This window comes from Thermoascus crustaceus (assembly GCF_041956765.1).
Source record: "Thermoascus crustaceus strain CBS 181.67 unplaced genomic scaffold VTN00scaffold_1, whole genome shotgun sequence".
Taxonomy (NCBI): Eukaryota; Fungi; Ascomycota; class Eurotiomycetes; order Eurotiales; family Thermoascaceae; genus Thermoascus; species Thermoascus crustaceus.
The window spans coordinates 288,774-306,315 of NW_027192527.1; the positions used below are offsets into that span (position 1 = coordinate 288,774).

The 17,542-nt window shown below is 51.1% G+C and overlaps 6 protein-coding genes across 6 annotated transcripts; 3 read left to right on the forward strand and 3 right to left on the reverse strand.

Annotated features, from left to right (window-relative positions):
• Positions 1–403: 403 nt before the first annotated feature.
• VTN00DRAFT_99 (uncharacterized protein) lies at positions 404–1,928 on the reverse strand (the record flags this gene model as incomplete). The annotated part of the gene is made up of 2 exons (XM_069436905.1): positions 404–1,563; positions 1,727–1,928. The coding sequence occupies 2 exons, from the start codon at positions 1,926–1,928 to the stop codon at positions 404–406; spliced, it is 1,362 nt and encodes a 453-aa protein (XP_069290807.1).
• A 1,210-nt stretch (positions 1,929–3,138) lies between these two features.
• VTN00DRAFT_100 (uncharacterized protein) lies at positions 3,139–3,856 on the reverse strand (the record flags this gene model as incomplete). Its single annotated transcript, XM_069426607.1, has 5 exons — positions 3,139–3,279; positions 3,360–3,497; positions 3,611–3,644; positions 3,722–3,756; positions 3,830–3,856. 5 exons carry the CDS (start codon positions 3,854–3,856, stop codon positions 3,139–3,141), a joined length of 375 nt encoding a protein of 124 aa, XP_069290808.1.
• A 735-nt stretch (positions 3,857–4,591) lies between these two features.
• On the forward strand, positions 4,592–6,008 carry VTN00DRAFT_101 (uncharacterized protein; the record flags this gene model as incomplete). Its single annotated transcript, XM_069426718.1, has 2 exons — positions 4,592–4,849; positions 4,917–6,008. The coding sequence occupies 2 exons, from the start codon at positions 4,592–4,594 to the stop codon at positions 6,006–6,008; spliced, it is 1,350 nt and encodes a 449-aa protein (XP_069290809.1).
• A 699-nt stretch (positions 6,009–6,707) lies between these two features.
• VTN00DRAFT_102 (uncharacterized protein) lies at positions 6,708–9,794 on the forward strand (the record flags this gene model as incomplete). The annotated part of the gene is made up of 1 exon (XM_069426829.1): positions 6,708–9,794. The coding sequence occupies one exon, from the start codon at positions 6,708–6,710 to the stop codon at positions 9,792–9,794; it is 3,087 nt and encodes a 1,028-aa protein (XP_069290810.1).
• A 2,639-nt stretch (positions 9,795–12,433) lies between these two features.
• VTN00DRAFT_103 (uncharacterized protein) lies at positions 12,434–13,759 on the reverse strand (the record flags this gene model as incomplete). The annotated part of the gene is made up of 2 exons (XM_069426940.1): positions 12,434–13,177; positions 13,730–13,759. The coding sequence occupies 2 exons, from the start codon at positions 13,757–13,759 to the stop codon at positions 12,434–12,436; spliced, it is 774 nt and encodes a 257-aa protein (XP_069290811.1).
• Positions 13,760–14,018: 259 nt separating this feature from the next.
• VTN00DRAFT_104 (uncharacterized protein) lies at positions 14,019–15,964 on the forward strand (the record flags this gene model as incomplete). The annotated part of the gene is made up of 3 exons (XM_069427051.1): positions 14,019–14,848; positions 14,906–15,777; positions 15,840–15,964. 3 exons carry the CDS (start codon positions 14,019–14,021, stop codon positions 15,962–15,964), a joined length of 1,827 nt encoding a protein of 608 aa, XP_069290812.1.
• Between the last annotated feature and the right edge of the window lie 1,578 nt (positions 15,965–17,542).

Sequence of the window (17,542 nt, forward strand, 5' to 3'; positions counted from 1 at the left end):
AAACGATGCGTCCCATGCAGTCTAGTTTAACATTGCTATATATCATTTTCAGGCCCAAAGCATACATCGTAAGTTTGGCGTTGAGCTATGTCAAGTGGCCGGGTAGTAGTCAGGAACGAAAGACGTCTGTTTGACAATTTACAGACAGCTTAAGCTATCGTAAAAGGGGATCTGACTACTTTCAGGAGACACAGCAGGCTGTCGCTCGAGCTGCTGTTTCGGTACAGGACACCATCAAAATTGTCTAGAGTTTTTATACTGGTACACTGCTACTCTCGTTTTCTGCGTGAGTTTGTCATTTTCTTGCTGGCGAACTAGCTACTTCAAATCAAGACCTGATAAGTCAAGCAATTCCACTAGAGGATGTAGTCCCCATCCAATCTCAAAACTACATTCCAGCTATCTATTCATCATATCTAATAGCAGTCCATCCATCCTTTCCAATATCCTGAAAATCCATCACCCGATTCGGCCCATCGAACCGGCCCTGAGTGTCCCCCCAGTCCCGATCCACCGCCGTCTCGGGCCTCCACCGAAACGCATACCGGACCGTCCGATGCAGCGTCCCCTCCAGCGCATCCGCGACGAACCCCCCAATCCCCGGAATCTGCATGTACCCGTGCCCCGACGCGCCCGCGGCGAGCAGCAACGACGGATGCTCCGGGTGTCGATCGATCAGGAAGCACCGGTCGGGCGTGTCCGCGTCCCAGCAGATGCGGGCGAAGACGAGCGGACGGTCCGCGAGGTGCGGCATCGTGTCGTGCAGGAAGTCGCGCACGCGGGATTCCGCTTCGAGGGGGATTTGGTGCTTTGAAAAGGGGATACTTCTTTTTTGACCAGGGTGGTCTGGGTCTGGGTCCCTGACCCAGTTACAATACCCCGGATGCTCGTCGCAGATCTTGAGCTCGTGTCGGTCCTCGTCGGGTTCCATGAAGAAGCCCTTTGCGACGTTGAACAGGACGGGGAGGTTCTTGTACAGTTTGGCCTCGTCGGGCGTCATCCGGATGTGAGCCAGCGTCCACGCCGTCGGACGGAGCTGCTTTTTAAAGTTGAGGAGAAGGTCGCTGCTGGCGCCCGCGGCGAGGATGGTATGTTCTGCGCGGTGTATGGTCCCATCTGCTGTCTTTGCGCCGATGACATCTTTCGAATTATCATCATCGTTATTATCATCGTAGACGAGAGATACGACCTCCCCAGACGGTGTCCCCGTGATGAATGTGACTCCTAACCTCCTCGCCTCCTCGAACGCCGAAACCAACGCCTTCCTCGCATGCGCCCATCCGGCACCGCCATCTTTCCTCCACCAGCCCTTCCATCCGGGGAACTCACCCGTCAGAACGCCCTCGGGCATCGTGGCGCGGAAATCCCGCGCGGACTCGAGCTTCACGTAGTCCGACTCGGAAGGGAACAGTTCGTGCTCCCTGACGTACTGGATTGTGTCGGGCGTGTGGCCGGCGATGATGGAGCCCGTTTCGTGGAAGTATGGCGCGAAGACGGGATCGTTGCGCCAGCCGTGCATGGCGGCTTTGCTGGTTGCGTGGAAGGCGAATGATATTGGGTCGTCTGTGTCGGAATTATCATCTGTTTTTTTGTGTTGATGGTGGTGTTGGGTTATTCCAGTAGATCTTGATTGAATATATTTTAGGTATGTATATAATCCAGTCCCAACAATATTTGTAGTGTAAATAAATGAAATGGGATGGAATGAAATGAATGAAAAGCCCACCTTGGTTGTTATTGTTATCACTGTACTCCACGATCTTGTTGATATCGTTCCCCGCCGCGATGGGCGAGGGAACGGGGTACGGGTCGAGAACGGTGATGTGTTTGTAGCCTCGCCGGGCGAGGTGCAGGGCCGTCGAACAGCCCCAGGTGCCGGCGCCGATGATGAGGAGGGAGGAGTCGTGAGTCAGGTTTGGAGGTGGCATCTCGTATACTTTTCAACTTTTGGATGTGCAACAAAATTAAATCATCCAAAGGCAGATAGAGAAAGATAGGGATGCAAAACATGTGATGGAGATTGGAGTATGTCTTTCGATATATGTAACAGAAGACGTCTGGAGTAGGTATATAGGGATATGCAAAACGTGGGCTAAAACCCCGCTGTTCAGGATATGTGAAGGTGGAATATCTCGTAGAATCCAGTATATCGTGGGCAGACAGAAAAACAGACTTGAAATCCCGGTCCTTTTTCTTTTATTGCGGTTGTTCAAATAAATAGTAACACTGACGTTGACGTTAGTACATCTAACACATGAGATGCAGCGCAGGCCCGTTCAATGCAGGGGAAGCTCGAGTATTCCGTTGAGGGTTGCAATGCTAGCGCTGCGAGATTCCCTTTCTGTTAGTACTCAGAGTATGAACTTAGCACGCTACCAAAGCAGCTGATACCATAAATATGCAGGAATTGAATGGACGACGGTTGACGGGGGTTCAGTTGACGCAAGACGTCGGGGCCGCCCGTCGGGATGACAGACGCCAAGTCGACGGCTTGAAGCGTAGTACGGACGGCATCCTAGGCGATTGTTTCTCTGCAGGAAACTTGCATATGTATGTAATGAGTACTACATAGGAAATAGATATACTTGCAGTAAGGTGAGATAGGTAGCTTGACATCTGATAATGGCCAGCACCGCTATTGGTCCGGAACCGGGACTACGGACCTGTATTTTATATATACCTAGGTAAAGCCGAAGTGGTGCCGAAGGAAGCATCTCGGAGAAACAGCAAAGATCCTGGAGAGTTCTCGAATTATTCTGGAGTAATGCTCGAATGCGCGATCCGGATGTTTCCAGAGAATGGAAAGTACAAAAAAAATCCGACAGGACACGGAAGATGCGACTACCATTGCCTGGGGGGCATTTATTTCATAACAATTTGACGTAGCTTAGCCATATATGTGAGCTGTATGTAGGACATGCTATCTCTTTCACACATGCCGGGTATCTTCCCCATCACTCTCGTCCATCATCAGCATCCGTCGCCCAGCGGCCTGGTAGAAACAGTACCTTTAGCGCTGATAGGGATGCGCCAGGGGCTGCGTCCTGGACATGCATAGAACCAATTCGAGCCAGATCTAACAAAAGAGTCCCATGAAACAAAACATGAAGCAAGCCAGATCCTTCAAAATCACACCCCTTACTCGCCAAACAGCCTCCGCACGCGTCTCAGCACGCTGTCCTTCTCGGGATCATATGGGTGGTCTTTGCTCGGGATCTCGAGCACGGCGGGGAAAGCCTCGGTGTAGGAATCAACGGCGCTTCGGATACGCTCCGCGATCTGTTACAGTTCGTGAGCTGGGGCGCGTTGCATGGAGGGTGTAATATATTGTACTCGAAAGAGAGAGGCAGGGTACATACATGCTGGTTGATCAGCAAGACGCCGATATCCTTCCTCTCACGCGTAAAGTTGTGGAATGCCTTCTCGATGGTGGAGGTCTCGGTCTTGGAGTCGACGACGAGGAAGTTGCGCTGCGAGTCTGGCGGGTCGGTTACATGCTGGATTTCACAGACTACGTTAGCATATTGCAATTCGAAGGGATTGACAAAGTGCATTATGCGTTCTATCCCTGGGAAATCATGCGACAGAAGCCTGGAGGGTGCACACTTACACCGACACCTGCCAGGAGGAGCCCGGTCACCGAGCTAGATAGAGAGGGGAACATCAAGGGTCAGCGGGGGTCCGCGACGACGACATGCGGTATGTAGCTCGAGACTCTTACTCCTCATCACCGATAACAGCAAGGAATTGGCGGTCCTGTCAAGGATCAAAGGATCAGTTGCGAATTCTAGCAGCAGAGATCGAGGGGGAGGTATGCTAGATTAGGTACCTTGTATGCGGCAGCCGGAGCAGCCATGGCGACTCGAGATGGGACGAAACTGGACCCGTGGAAGACAAATCACCAAAGAGAATATACCTTGGATATGGGCTCAGCCTCCTGCAGCTTCTGTCTCTTCCGTCCGAAGCCACCGAGAGGGGAGTCGGAAGAAACGCGGCCAGAGAACAGGCGACGAGCTGCCGTGAGGTCGAGACATCCACGCTGTCGGCGCGCATACGTCGTCATGACGGGTTCTGCTTATGTCATCTGTGCCTTGCATGAGGAGCTGAGGAAGGTCTCCCGAGCTTGCCCCGGATCTCTCAGACTGAAGTTGAATTCAACTGATTAAAATCTATTGCTCTTAAGATCCAGACTGTAGTATTATTTTGTTGCGTGGAATCATTAGTGATCGTGTGTTGCTTCCACCATGCAGATCTTCTTTTTTTACTTTATGGCACGTAACTTATGGACATCAGCCAAATATAAAATTTCAGCATTTCCGCCGGATCTTCTGGAAATTGTAATTTCGATCGTTAGCATAGTGCATTAACATAGGACGCCTGTACATCCCTCGTGGTCCCCGTCAACGAGTCCAACGGTCCAATGCCCCATAGTGGTCATGTGACCCGGTGATGTCGGCTTTTGTATGTGTTGTTTACAGACGGACAGCTCTGTCGACTCTGGCCCCTGGTCCGCGCGCAACTTTTCCCATGATCTTTTAACAGAAACCACCAGGCGCAGCTCCCGCACTCTGTGCGCCATTCTCCCGGCACTATGCCCAGGCTTGTGCGTCGCCAGCCGCTCTCGGAGCGCATCAAATCGTACCTGAACCCGTTGGACTTCCTTCTTTGGCTGTCGGAACAAATCGAGACCAGCGACTGGGATCAGTGGGAGAAGGAGTGGGCGCTACCGCTGGGCATAGGCTTGAACACCGTTTTTCTTATTGCTCGAGCGAATAGTAAGGGAAACGGTAGTCGAGCGGTCGACGATGTCTTCGGAGACGATGGCGGGGTTTCCTGGCTGAACTGGTTTGTACGTTGTGCAGGTTCTCCAACGGCCACGGGGACGGCGATTGACTAACAAATGTCTTGTATGACAGGCTTCCTTCATTGTCCACATGTTGACGCTCCTTTCCGCTCTCAATGCCTTCTACACTTTCCGGCGCAAACGGCATTACCGCATGTTCGAAGCATCCATCGACAAGGCTCCTGCAACACCCTCCGCCCACCGGGTGAGAGTCGACTCCTCTCCGGTATCATCCTCGCCCTTGCGCTTTATCTCCAGCGTCCTCAAGGCAGAGACCGCAGAGTCGAGAGCCCATCCAGATCCGCGGCGCGATGTGTGGGAGCTTGCGATATGGGATCCCTTGCCCCTATCCATCCGGCTGTTCTGTCTGTTCAGCCCGGGCCATGTTCTCGTCTACTGGCTTTTCTTGCCGACTCTGCCTTCCGACCCTCGACCAAGTGTGACCATAGTCACGGCCATCGTCGTGACGATTCTGCTGTCGGTTCAATTATCACTGCTTTCGTCGTCTTTCTCCCAACAAGCCAAGGACTCGGCCTTGGTGCATAAGGAGGTCCTCAATGAATATGACGCCAAATTCGTCCACCCCCGGACCCAGCCATTGATGAGAGATGTGGGAACCCAATTCTCGGAGGAGCATGTCGGTCATTCCGGTTCAGACGAGAAGTACAACAAAGTCGAGACTTTCGTGCCGGCCCACGTCATCCATCGCGGATTCAGAACCAGTCCCAACCCGAACTATGTCAGTCACATCGACCCCGACAAAAGTACAAAGTCTCAGTATAACTTCTTTCGGCGGCAGTCATCTGCGACGTCGCCCTCGAAAGCTCCGCTCCAAACACCTAGCCACCTACGTGATTCTTCTCCTATTGTCCAGACTACAAACACTGGGATCCGTCAACCGCAATTCAGGCCCGCGACAGGTTCAGGAGACGGTGGCAGTCTAGGCGTCTACTCGCATGCCAATTCCCCACTGAAGAAATCAGGTCAGTATGGTGGCGGAGAAATCAACTTTAGGGACCGGGCACAAAGTCCCGTGAGGAAGCCTTCGAGTCCTCTGAAGAGAAGCAGTATCGCAGGAGGAATGGGCGCAGCTTCGACTTCGCAGAGATGGAGCCATCTCACATCCGATCTCCACAACGCCCGCCGTGAAAGTGGGAAATTCTAGATACGAACCAGTCCTAAAATCTGGACGTGAGTCGTATGCCGCGTGCTGCATAATGCAGGTTGACTTTTTTTAACGGTGCTTGTGTGCATCTAATGCTCTGTTGCATTCGCCAAAAAGTTCGATTCGAGCATGTATAAAAGACATTGCATTTTTCGTTCTTACGGTCGGCGTTTGGGTTGGCGGTTAGTAGGCATATCTTTAGAATTTTGACTATTTGTTCAAGCGACAATCGAACTTGAAATGTGGAGGGCCTTCGGCCATTTCCTCCAGTTTCTATACGGCATGATATGTCTTTTTCGCTTCCTGTCCCATGTCTTTTGATACTACTTCTAGTATTCCTCGGTTCGCGGTCAATCGCGATGGTCCCTTTCCGTTCGTGTTTGTTAAGGGATGGGTAGATCCTTGGTCCATGTTGCGTTTCCGATTTTGGTTATGGGTATCCCGTTGCTCCTTCTCTCGATATTTCGTTTAATGCTAGATTGCGCTTTCCAGCCTAGAGCAGCGAACTCGCACGAGCCTTTATCACATATCCTACTTTACACACGGCGTCCTGACATCGTGGGCGTTGAAGATGCATACATTCCTCTCTCGGTTCCGCGATAGGTACGAAGCACATTCCTTCATCCTAGCAACCCACATAACATACCTTTCATATTTTTAGTTCTTTACTATTGCGGAACAAACGCCTGGACCCTCTCAATGGCACCTTTATTTGCCTTGAGAAGCCCCTCGTTTGAATCCAGCGAGTCTCCATCCTCCACCCGACTGAGACATCTCCTTCGAAGCGGCGATAGCAACCGGCTCCGACGCATAAGACCGGAACCGTCATCCCCACAGCAGGCATGGGCCAAGACGATTCCTGCGTTCGGCCAGGGCGTCAAGAGTACTAGGGTCTCCCAGAGTCGGCAACACGTTGACATGGAAGTCCGAGCAGAACAGTCAGTTGGGACTCGACCACGTTTTCAACCGTTTCAACAGCTCAACATCAATAACTGTAGTACACCAAGGAAGAGCAGCGTGAAACAATCGTCCCCGTCCAGAAGCAGGGAGCATAAAAAGTCTGTTACCTTTGATGATTATCCTCAGAGATTGAGTCACTCCAGCCCTGGGGGTTCACAAGGCATTCACGGGACGGTACTACGAAAAGGTGGACAGACGAGGCCTCCGACGCCCAGATCGTTCTTCGAGAGATCAGACGCTCGCAGATCACCGAGGAAAGGTACGGCTGCGGACACTCACCTGGTGTACCGGCGCGATTCGAAACGAAGGCCTCCTCTTCGCACGTCGGAAGAAGGATGGAGTCAAGCAGCAGCTGAAGCCTACGAGCAATTCTGGCGAGAATTTCGGGAGAGATTTGAGCGGGAGGCTACTGCTGCGCAGGCCAGGAAAGAGGAGCAGGGGCATGAGCACAAGGAAGAGGGCCGAAAACCGATTTTGCTAGCAGGGATGATGAAACAAGGGAGATTTAAGCGAAAGAAGAAGAGTGATCAAACTGGCAATGGCGATGACAGGCTCATGGTCAGAGGCGCAAACCCCAGAACTGGAATCATCAGTCCCAGCGTTATGAGCGTAAGTAACCCCACCGATAGCTCCCAAGATAAAGCAACTCGCAGTCGTGCGGGCAAGAAGAAATGGAGATTGAAAGGCGATCAATGGATAAGTCTAGACATCGACCAATCCACACCGTCAGGCGGCAGTGTCACTGGGAAGAACAAGGAGAGTACCCCGTCATCACGCGATGGGGAATCGCCGGTCTCAGGACCAGGAGCCGTGTCGAGTGACTGGGAGGATAAGTTCGTTGTCAACATGCCTTCCGCAAGGGAACCAAATCCGCCGACGATGACGGCTCAGCAAATAGCGGAGTTTCAAAGGAGCATCGAGAAGGTCTATCGCGAAGGCGGAACGCTGCTGGATCCCGAATCTCTTCCTAGCCCGCGTGCTATCACTCCTGAAGAGAAAAACACTCCGCCCCAGAAGCTGGAGAAGAAGCCAAATGCCGTTCCTCCCAAGATAACGGCGGGTAGCTCTTTTGCGGAAGCAGACAAACAACCATCTGTATCCCCTCCGTTGGGTCCTCGGCAATACTACAGTGCCGATGATGTAGGGAGAGAGTGGGTGAGTCCTATCGCGGAGGAGTCTCCTAAGATGCCAAAGGAAAAACCATGGGAAATGGGAGATCATTCTTTTTTAGGCTGCAAGGAGATGAATGGGCCGCGGGACAAAAACCCAGACGAAATATTGCTGTTCCCGAATATGAGCGATTCCCCATACCCGTCAATATCTCCGTCAAAGAGGAAATCAAGGGAGAAGCGGAGATCACTGACGCACCGGAAGAGGCCGTCAGAGGAAGAAAAGGCCGTCCTCAAAGAGGATCCGCCATCACTTTCTCAGAGTACGAACGCGCCCCAATGCTCGAAGCGGTTGGGCAGCAACGATCTCATACATCCGTGGCCGCAACGAGTCCTTCCAAAGGACGCTTGGAAGCAGATTTCGCCTCTGCCGTCGAACAGCCCACAGCAGAGCATGCCGGACGCGCATGCATCGTCGACGAAGGAAAATCGGAGCGACGACGATGTGTACATTATCACACCCACTATCACACGCACTATGATACCCACAACCATGCCCACGAACACCACGTGTCCCAGTCTCGCTCATCAGAACAAAAACGTGGAACGACCAAACCCACCGAAGGTACAGGATCAGGCAAAAGCCCCAAGACCAATCGCTCCCAACAAGTTCGGCTGGCAGTCCCAGATACAGGTGCCTACAGGGAGACCAGAGAAGCCGTTCACGGCTCCTCAGAGTCTCGTCCCAGCAGGAGGCATGCCCGGCATAAGACACAGAGGCGGCATTCGTCAGAGCCCCGAGGGTCCCTCCGGTATGCCTGGGTACACCCATATGCCAAAGATGATGACAACTGAAGGTAAAATGGGTAGCCCCAATGAAGAGTACCGCCGTTGCCTTTGTCGCACCTGCGTGGAGAATAACGACAGGCGTGCTGAGAACCTGGATGGTCTCCGTCCTGTGGACAATGCGTCTCGTACTGCAGGACCTGTTCCACGCCAAGGGTTGAACTCAGCTCCTTCGCTCTCTAGACAAAGACCAAGAAGTTTTATTAGATCCCGACCCGGGAAAGTGACCGAAGTTGCAGAACTCGACGGGATACAGGTTGGTGGCACCGAGGAAGGTACTCGTGATAGTAGCCCAGTGACTACCGACACTGTAGATACCGAAGAGAATGAAGGCAATCCCGACAAGGCTGAGTGCGAAAAAGATGAGGACGAAAAAGTCAACGATGATAAAGACAACGACGATAATGTCATGGAGATCGAGAAGGAAGACGAAGACGACAAGGGCAGTGAAAGCGAAAACGAAAGCGATGGGATGAGCCTGTTTAGCTTCTCAGTCCTATTCGACATTTTGTTCCTGACGGCTACTCATCTCTACAGCTTCCTCCTTCGAAACAGGGTCTACCACCACAGTGCAGTTGTGGGTAAAAAGATTCTCGAGATGGCAGGATACTGTTATCGAGTCTCGAGGCGTGTCACGGACGCCTGCTTCGTTTACAGACGTACGGGGTCATGGCCCACGTCGAGCAGCGGGGAGCTGGCACTCCTGATGCGGGATCTGGGACAGGCCGGCGTCTATTTTCTCTTCTTGGGATTCGTCGTCGTGATATTAGGCCGGATAGCTGGGTACATGGTCTTGATTGGGAGCTGGGTGGTATGGTTCGCGAAACCTTTCGGGTGGATATTTAGCTGGATAGGAAAAACTTTACTTTGAATTGAAGGCGTGGAAGGAAAACGGGAGTCCCGACTGTGTATTGTACCTACGACTTACTCGTTCTATATTCCTTCATTCCCCTTCATCCCTTTCTTTCGAGTTCGGGGCTCTTGCCTAGGTTTTTTTTCTAATAGGCATTTTTAAACCGCAGCTCAGGGTCCAGCTGCTACGTTCATGCATGGATTTGATGGAGACGGACAGTATCCATTCATTGACTGTTTGGCTGGTTGATTGATAATGGGCTTGCCATAAACATTCTTATTCTATTCTTATTTTTCCTTTCTTGATTAGCAGAGACAGCGTCCGCTTTTTTGTCCTAGCTTGTAGTATGATAGATTAAATTGCAGCGATAATACAGGCAGACTATCCATTTCCTTTTTTTTTATCTTTAGGTACCTGTGTGTTTTTGCTTTCCAACTGGAAGCATCCTGGCTTTTCAGTAACGTAATCCACGGTCGAGTGGTCCATACGACCGAGCGGTCCATTTTCATGCAACCACGAGAAATTTGAAGCTTTTCAACCACAGAAATAAAATTCAATCAGCCTAACTAATAGTGAAATATAAAGCTATTTACTAGGGCAGTTCCTTATAGTATGTCCAACTATCCCACAGCCACTGCAGCGTTGTGGAGCGCGTCGTCGAGGCACAGGTGTAGGTTCATCAGGCTGCTCATTAAACTGCATATCAAGCCGCTGAACACGATTTTGGCCTTCCTGTACAGATAATAGAGTATCATTTCCTATAGCAGCTCGCCTTCTTGCTTTCTTTTTTATTTGTTGCTCATTTTCTGCACGTAGAGTCTTGATTTCATCCTGAAGAAGAAGATTCATATTCATAGCCATTTGAGCAGCCTTCTCTAGATGATGAATATGAGATATTGGACTGCTAGATAGCTTTCTTGTACTAAGACTTTTCTGCAAGCTGCGAACTTTGCGATCCAATTGACGAGTATTCTGAGGTGTTTGAAAAGCAGAAGATATTGAGCCTTCAGCTAGTAGTGGTGGTGTTGGTGTCCGAAGTTGAAATGTAATTTTTGAAAGAACCCGTTTTTGATCAAGCAGTTTAAGGCCTGCTCCTGCAAAACCACTGCATATATTAGCTGAATTAAACACTTCAGCGCGTGCAGGTGGATATAGAGATAGAAAGTCTTCTTTATCAATATGATTGTTGCCAGCAATCATTCTTGCTTCAAGAAGCTTTCCGTACGCGCGTTTAAGCGGGCTAAAAACACCAACATCAAGAGGTTGCAGGAGGTGAGAGGCATGTGCAGGCATGCAGAGACAGATAATTGAATTCTGCCTGCAGAAATTATCAAATTCAGCAGTTAGATGGCTACTATGGCCATCAAGAATAAGCAACCGCTTTGCACCAGTTGTATAGTGTCTGGAATGTGGTTCAAACACCTCTTTCAACCAGCAAAGGCCTATTTCATCTGTTGTCCAGCCATTCTCGCTAGTTGCAATCCACCAGTCTTTGGAAAGTGCAGATTCTTGATACCAGGCAGCCTGTTGATTTGTTGCCTTGAGTATAATCACTGGTGGTATATGCATTCCTTTTGAGCTCACAGTTTCAATGATAGTAACCCATTCGCGGTTTCCCTGGATAACTCTTCTAGGTTTCTCACTGCGTTCTACTGCAGTAATAACCTTAGAAGTAGAGCAGAGGCCCATTGCAAAACCAGTTTCATCAGAATTCCAGATATCATCTTCATGTATGCCATGTTCCTGAATAGCTGCATGTACAGTTTGAAACCATGGTATTATAACTTTTGGATCCTCCTGTCTAGCACGTTGATATGTAATTCGACGATTATACCGTGTATGTAGCTGAGGATGACGTTTGATAAAACTATAGGCCCAATTGATACCGAGAACTGCAGTAGATGTTTGAAGTCGCTCATGGAGTAGTATCTGTGCCATTCCACGCAGAAAATCTGGTCTGATTGGAAATCCTCGTTTATCTGCTTCTAGCAATTGTTTTAGAAGAACTTCTTCTTCAACAGCTTGCAATTTATGGCCGTTGGCGCGTGTTTCTGATCGTGGTCGGATTCCTTTGAGTCGTCTAAGAAGAGCTGTTTTGGGTACTCCAAATATCTCAGCAGCTCTTGTTTTTGATCGAACTTTTTTGTCTTTAGAGGCAGATATAGCCATTTGAAGTCGATTCTCCTGAGAAAGAGGCATTTTGTATGGTAGTGTTGAAAAGAGACGCGTAGAAAGATGAATATATTAAATAAATGGGGTGCGCGGAGAAAATGGACCGCTCGACCGTGGATTACGTTAGTCAAGCAGGGTATTGTAAGCCCTCAAGGACACTGCTTCCCCGGTCTTGAGTCTCGATGGAGTAGACTAGGACAAGCTTGTCGTATGCCGAATAGGTTATCGACGATTCCCGTTCACCCCCCTTTTGTAGTTCTATATGTAACCTCATTGTTCTCTGTGTAATCGTAGTCTATAGATCCGCTGGTCTTGACGACGGTCAGGGCTTCATTTTTTTTTTTATCAAAGGTCTCCCTTCTATGAACAGTCAGATCAAACCTCCGGTGTCGTCAGACAACATAAAGTCTTGGTATCATTTTTCCCCCCATGTAAACCAAACTTTCATCTCATCATTTCGGCCAGCCGAATATGTATATCCGATCTTACTCCGCCCCAGAACGAGCGCGGTACTCCTTCAGCCGTCGGATCTCGTTCTCCCTGATCTTGTCTCCCAGCTTCTCGATCAGATCCGACAGTCCAATGACGGCCCTGATCGGAATGTTGTCCCCGAGGTCCCGCTGGGCAACACCGATAGCGCTCTTGGGCTCCGCATCGCTGACTCTCTCCTCCCGGTCCAGGAGGACCACGACACCGGCGACGGTGCCGCCCTCCTTCTGGATGATCCCGAACGCCTCGTGCAGCGCCGTTCCGGCCGTGATGACGTCGTCCACGATGACGACCCTCTTCCCCTTCAGCGGCGCGCCGACGATGCCGCCGCCCTCACCGTGCGCCTTGGCCTCCTTGCGGTTGAACGAGTAGCTAACGTTGTCCCATGTGCCCTGCGGGGATGGGGACGGCGAGAGCGAATCCAGCACAGCGAGCTCGTTGACGACGGCCGCGCAGAGTGGGATGCCCTTGCATGCCGGGCGCGAAAAAAGAATGTCGAAGTTGGGCTTGGTGGTGCCGTCCGCGGCGGTGGTCACGAATGGCGGAGCAGAGAGGACGCTGGCGTATGCGGAGGCCGTGGCGCGCAGGAGGGGCGCGGTGTGAAGCAGGGAGGAGGTGAAGAAGTAGGACGACTCGCGACCGGATTTCAGGACGTAGGATCCGAAGGAGAGGACGTTGGCGGAGACGAGGAGTGGGAGGAGCGTCGCCTTGTTGTCCTTATCGGCGGCGGGAGGGGGATGCTGGCAGTCGACATGGTGATGTGATAATAATAAAAAAAGGAGTTCAGAGAGATTCGTTTAAAAAAAAGATAGTAAAGATGCGGGCCTTATTTTAGGGACCGGAAAGACGAAGCAGATCGCAACCCAAAGAGCATTGGCAGGTGTTACCCAGAGATGCAGGGGAAAAGATCCCTTCGAGCGACGAAACTTTTCTCTCTTGGGACGATGAGGGGCGGCGGGAAAGCTTAGGGCGACATGCGCTCCCGCGCCGCAAACATCCCCACGGTCCCTGCGCTTCCCTCCCCCTCACCTCCAGCTTTTCTTCCTGACGGGACGGATTGAAAGACTGTCTGGATCAAAGGTAACCTCCCCTTCCATGGCCAATTCATCCTATCCTCTGCCCTGCTGTGAACAGCTTGTGCACTCCGTACACCGCCAGTGGACGGAGAACAGGGGCCGCGAGCAAACTCTCGGCGTTCCCTAGCAAAGCTCCCCCTCTTTCTCTGGCGGCTGCTTTTTCCTCTCTGTCTTTCACTCCTTCTAACATCTCCTCACAGACCTTCCACAACAAACCAGACAAAGCGGAGTTCGTTTCCGGTACATGTTGTGAGAGAGCGGACTTACCACCGGGCTCGGAAACGGTACTGCGGTTGAAGGGAACAGCGGAGGAGGAACTCTCTAGTTTCTCCCAGGATTCCCCGGACTTGTGGAACACATTGGTCGAAGGATTGATCTGCTGAACGATCTCCAGGCTCAGTCGGTGAGTGTTCCATGATCCCCTTGCGAGAGCATCGGGATCACAGTACTCCAGGGAGACCCATATGTGCTAATAACAGTGCTTCCGCCAGGGCTATTACTCAAGATGCACGTCAGAGACAAGCTTGCTGAGGAAGAGGCCTCGGGCAGGCCGGGCATCTCCTTCGAGTTCTTCCCTCCGAAGACGGCCCAAGGTGTCCAGAACCTCTATGACCGAATGGACCGCATGCACGCGTTGGGTCCCTCGTTCATTGATATCACCTGGGGTGCCGGTGGGCGGCTGTCTGACTTGACACTGGAAATGGTTAATGTTGCGCAGTCCGTCTACGGTCTGGAGACGTGTATGCATCTGACCTGCACCGACATGCCTCGTGAGAAGGTGGATGCCGCACTTGACGCTGCGTACAAAGCCGGCTGCACCAACATCCTAGCACTCCGAGGCGACCCTCCCCGTGAGAAGGAGAAGTGGGAGGCGGCGCAGGGAGGGTTCCGCTACGCGAAGGACCTGGTCAAGTACATCCGGGACAAGTACGGGAACCATTTCGACATCGGTGTCGGCGGATACCCTGAGGGCTGCGACGACAACAGAGACGTCGACCTGCTGATCGACCACCTGAAGGAGAAGGTTGATGCGGGAAGCTCCTTCGTCATCACGCAGATGTTCTATGATGTGGACAACTTCATCGAGTGGGTGAGGAAGTGTCGCGCCAAGGGCATCAAGGTGCCGATCATTCCAGGGATCATGCCAATCCAGACATATGCTGCCTTCATCAGAAGGTCCAACTGGACCAAGAGCCGTATTCCCCCGGAGTGGCTCGAGGCTCTTGAGCCTGTCAAGAATGATGACGCCGCTGTGAGGGAAATTGGAAAGAAGCTGGTTGCGGATATGTGCAGGAGGATCCTCGACTCTGACGTTGGCATCTATCACCTTCACTTGTAAGTTCTTCGCATCAATATATATGGGAAGCTTATCTTTGCTGAAATGTGGACCAGCTACACCATGAACCTTGCACAAGCAACTCGGATGGTGCTCGAGGAGCTGAAACTCACGCCGTCGGAGGAAACGCCGCTCCACCGTCCTCTTCCATGGCGTCAGTCACTTGGTCTCCGCAGAAGGGGCGAAGATGTTCGTCCCATCTTTTGGAGAAACAGGAATTCGTCATATGTTGCGCGTACCCAGACGTGGGACGAGTTTCCCAACGGCAGATGGACTGACTCTCGATCCCCTGCTTTCGGTGAACTGGACACCTACGGCATTGGGTTGAAGGGTACCAATGAGCAGAATATCAAGCTCTGGGGAGAGCCAAAGTCCCTCAAAGACCTCTCGGAGATCTTCGTCCGCTACATCGAAGGTCAGCTGGATAGGCTTCCATGGAGTGAGGCGCCGATCACGGCGGAGGCAGATGCTATCAAGTCGGACCTGATAGATCTGAACAGGCGTGGTTTCCTGACGATCAACTCTCAGCCCGCCGTCAACGGGGCTAAATCGTCCCACCCCGTTTATGGATGGGGCCCGAAGAACGGCTATGTCTATCAGAAGGCGTACCTTGAACTCCTGATCCCGCCGTACCTGATCGATGAGGTGCTTGACCGCATCAAGCAGAACCCGGACCTCACATACTACAGCATCAACAAGAGCGGCCAATTGAGGACCAACACGAGTGACAGCCCGAACGCCGTGACTTGGGGTATCTTCGCCTCGAAGGAGATCATCCAGCCGACGATTGTGGAAACGATCAGTTTCTTGGCCTGGAAGGATGAGGCGTACCGTCTGGGAGAGGACTGGGCCAAGTGCCACGCGCGCGAGAGCCCCAGCAGAAAGCTGATCCAGAGTGTCATGGACGAATGGCACCTCGTTAACATCGGTAAGCACGCTCACTTGCATCACTCACCATCTGAATAATTATATACTGACAGCCTTCGCCAGTGAACAATGACTTCCACAAGACTCACGATATCTTCGACCTTTTCAAGGGATTGACTGTGAAGAACCTCGACGTTGAAGTGCCTGCTGACGTCCCTGCGGACGGCGTCACGTCTGAATCACAGTAAACAACCCGACGCGCCCGAGGAACCGGCCAAGTCCGCCTGAGCGTCAACCAAAGTAACACACTTATTTCAACATCCTCTTCGCTACCCTCTTCACCTCCGACGATAACCTAACCACCACCTTCATCTCTTCCGAATTCAACATCACCCCGATATGAGTTGACGACTGTGACACGAAGACCTCTCAACGACATCTTTGCAGCACCTGCTGAAAAATAAAAACTTTCCTTTCTTTTCTTGACCTGTTGTCCTTTACCTCCATTAATTTTTAACCAAATGATGACGAGAAGAAATAAATTCAACATCTACATCTCTTTCCCGATAGAGAGAAAGAAACGAAGAAAGACGATATTACCAAAAACGAGACAAAAGGCGCATTCAACACGGAGTTGGTCTCACGATCGATATTGGGAAACACAAAAGGGAAGCAGCTGAGAGAATGGGTTCTATTTGAGGGTTTTTTTTCTCCTTTTTCTACTTAGATCAATTCAACATGGGATTTTTCCTTTTTTTTTTCTCTCACTTTCTTACCTAGCATGGGCACAGTGGTCTTGGTTCTTTTCCTTCTTTCCTTCTTTTTCTTTTTCTTTCCCCCCGATACATTTTCTTCTACCCTATTTTCTTGTCCTAGCCGCTGCATCATTGCACGACAGCAGCACTCAACCCGACCGACTACTATGAGGTCGAATATCGCCCCTCTCATCCCCTTTCCCCCGTTTCACTTTGTTTAGTCCTTTCCCCGAAGATCTCCCCATGTGCTGCTCTCTAGAGTCTTCTAGACCGGACTGACTTGACTCATGGGGTCCTACATATAAAGATAAAGGGCCTCCATTTTCTTCTTTTGAGAAAAGTATTTCTTTTCTTGTTCTTAGCTTAGCTTAGATTCATCTGTCCTGGGTAGATGGAATGAAATTTGATTTCATTTCATTTTGTTATATTATTATCAGGGCTAGAGAGAAAGGAGGGGAAGGGATGGCTTATCTCATCGGGACTGTCCACTGTCCATCTCGGAATTAGGCGCGTGTTCCGTCTGCGATCGGGTATGTACCTGTTGTCTTAGGCTAGGTAGGTACATACTACTCCCATGGTAGGCACCTAGGTAGGGACTCTCCCTCGATGGATACGATACGACGGGTACGTACAGTACAGTAGAGTACCTACTGCCGTGCTACCTAAGGCTACCACCACCCACCACCTTGCATCATGATCCTTGCGGTTGGCAAAACAACACGTGCGCCCCGCAGGACTACCTACCTAGCTAGATCCACCTCCCTGTTCTGGTTCCTGAATCGGTAATTCGATCAATTCTTTTCAATTGGCCTGGTTTCCTTCTTAACTACCCCAGTGAAGTCAGTGTCAAGTCGATACTACCTAATCCCCTCCCCCCTCGATTCGAGGGGAAAGGGGACAGGAAACGAAACGAGGGGTGTGATAATAATAGAATCACTACGTACGGTAGACTGGAGAAACATAACCTAGTCTCACATTCTCCATACCATAGTTGCCCATTGGTGGAGTTCTCTGCACCTCAAATATGACAGTTCTGCATCTCTCATTGGTTTAGAGACATTCGCTATGTAG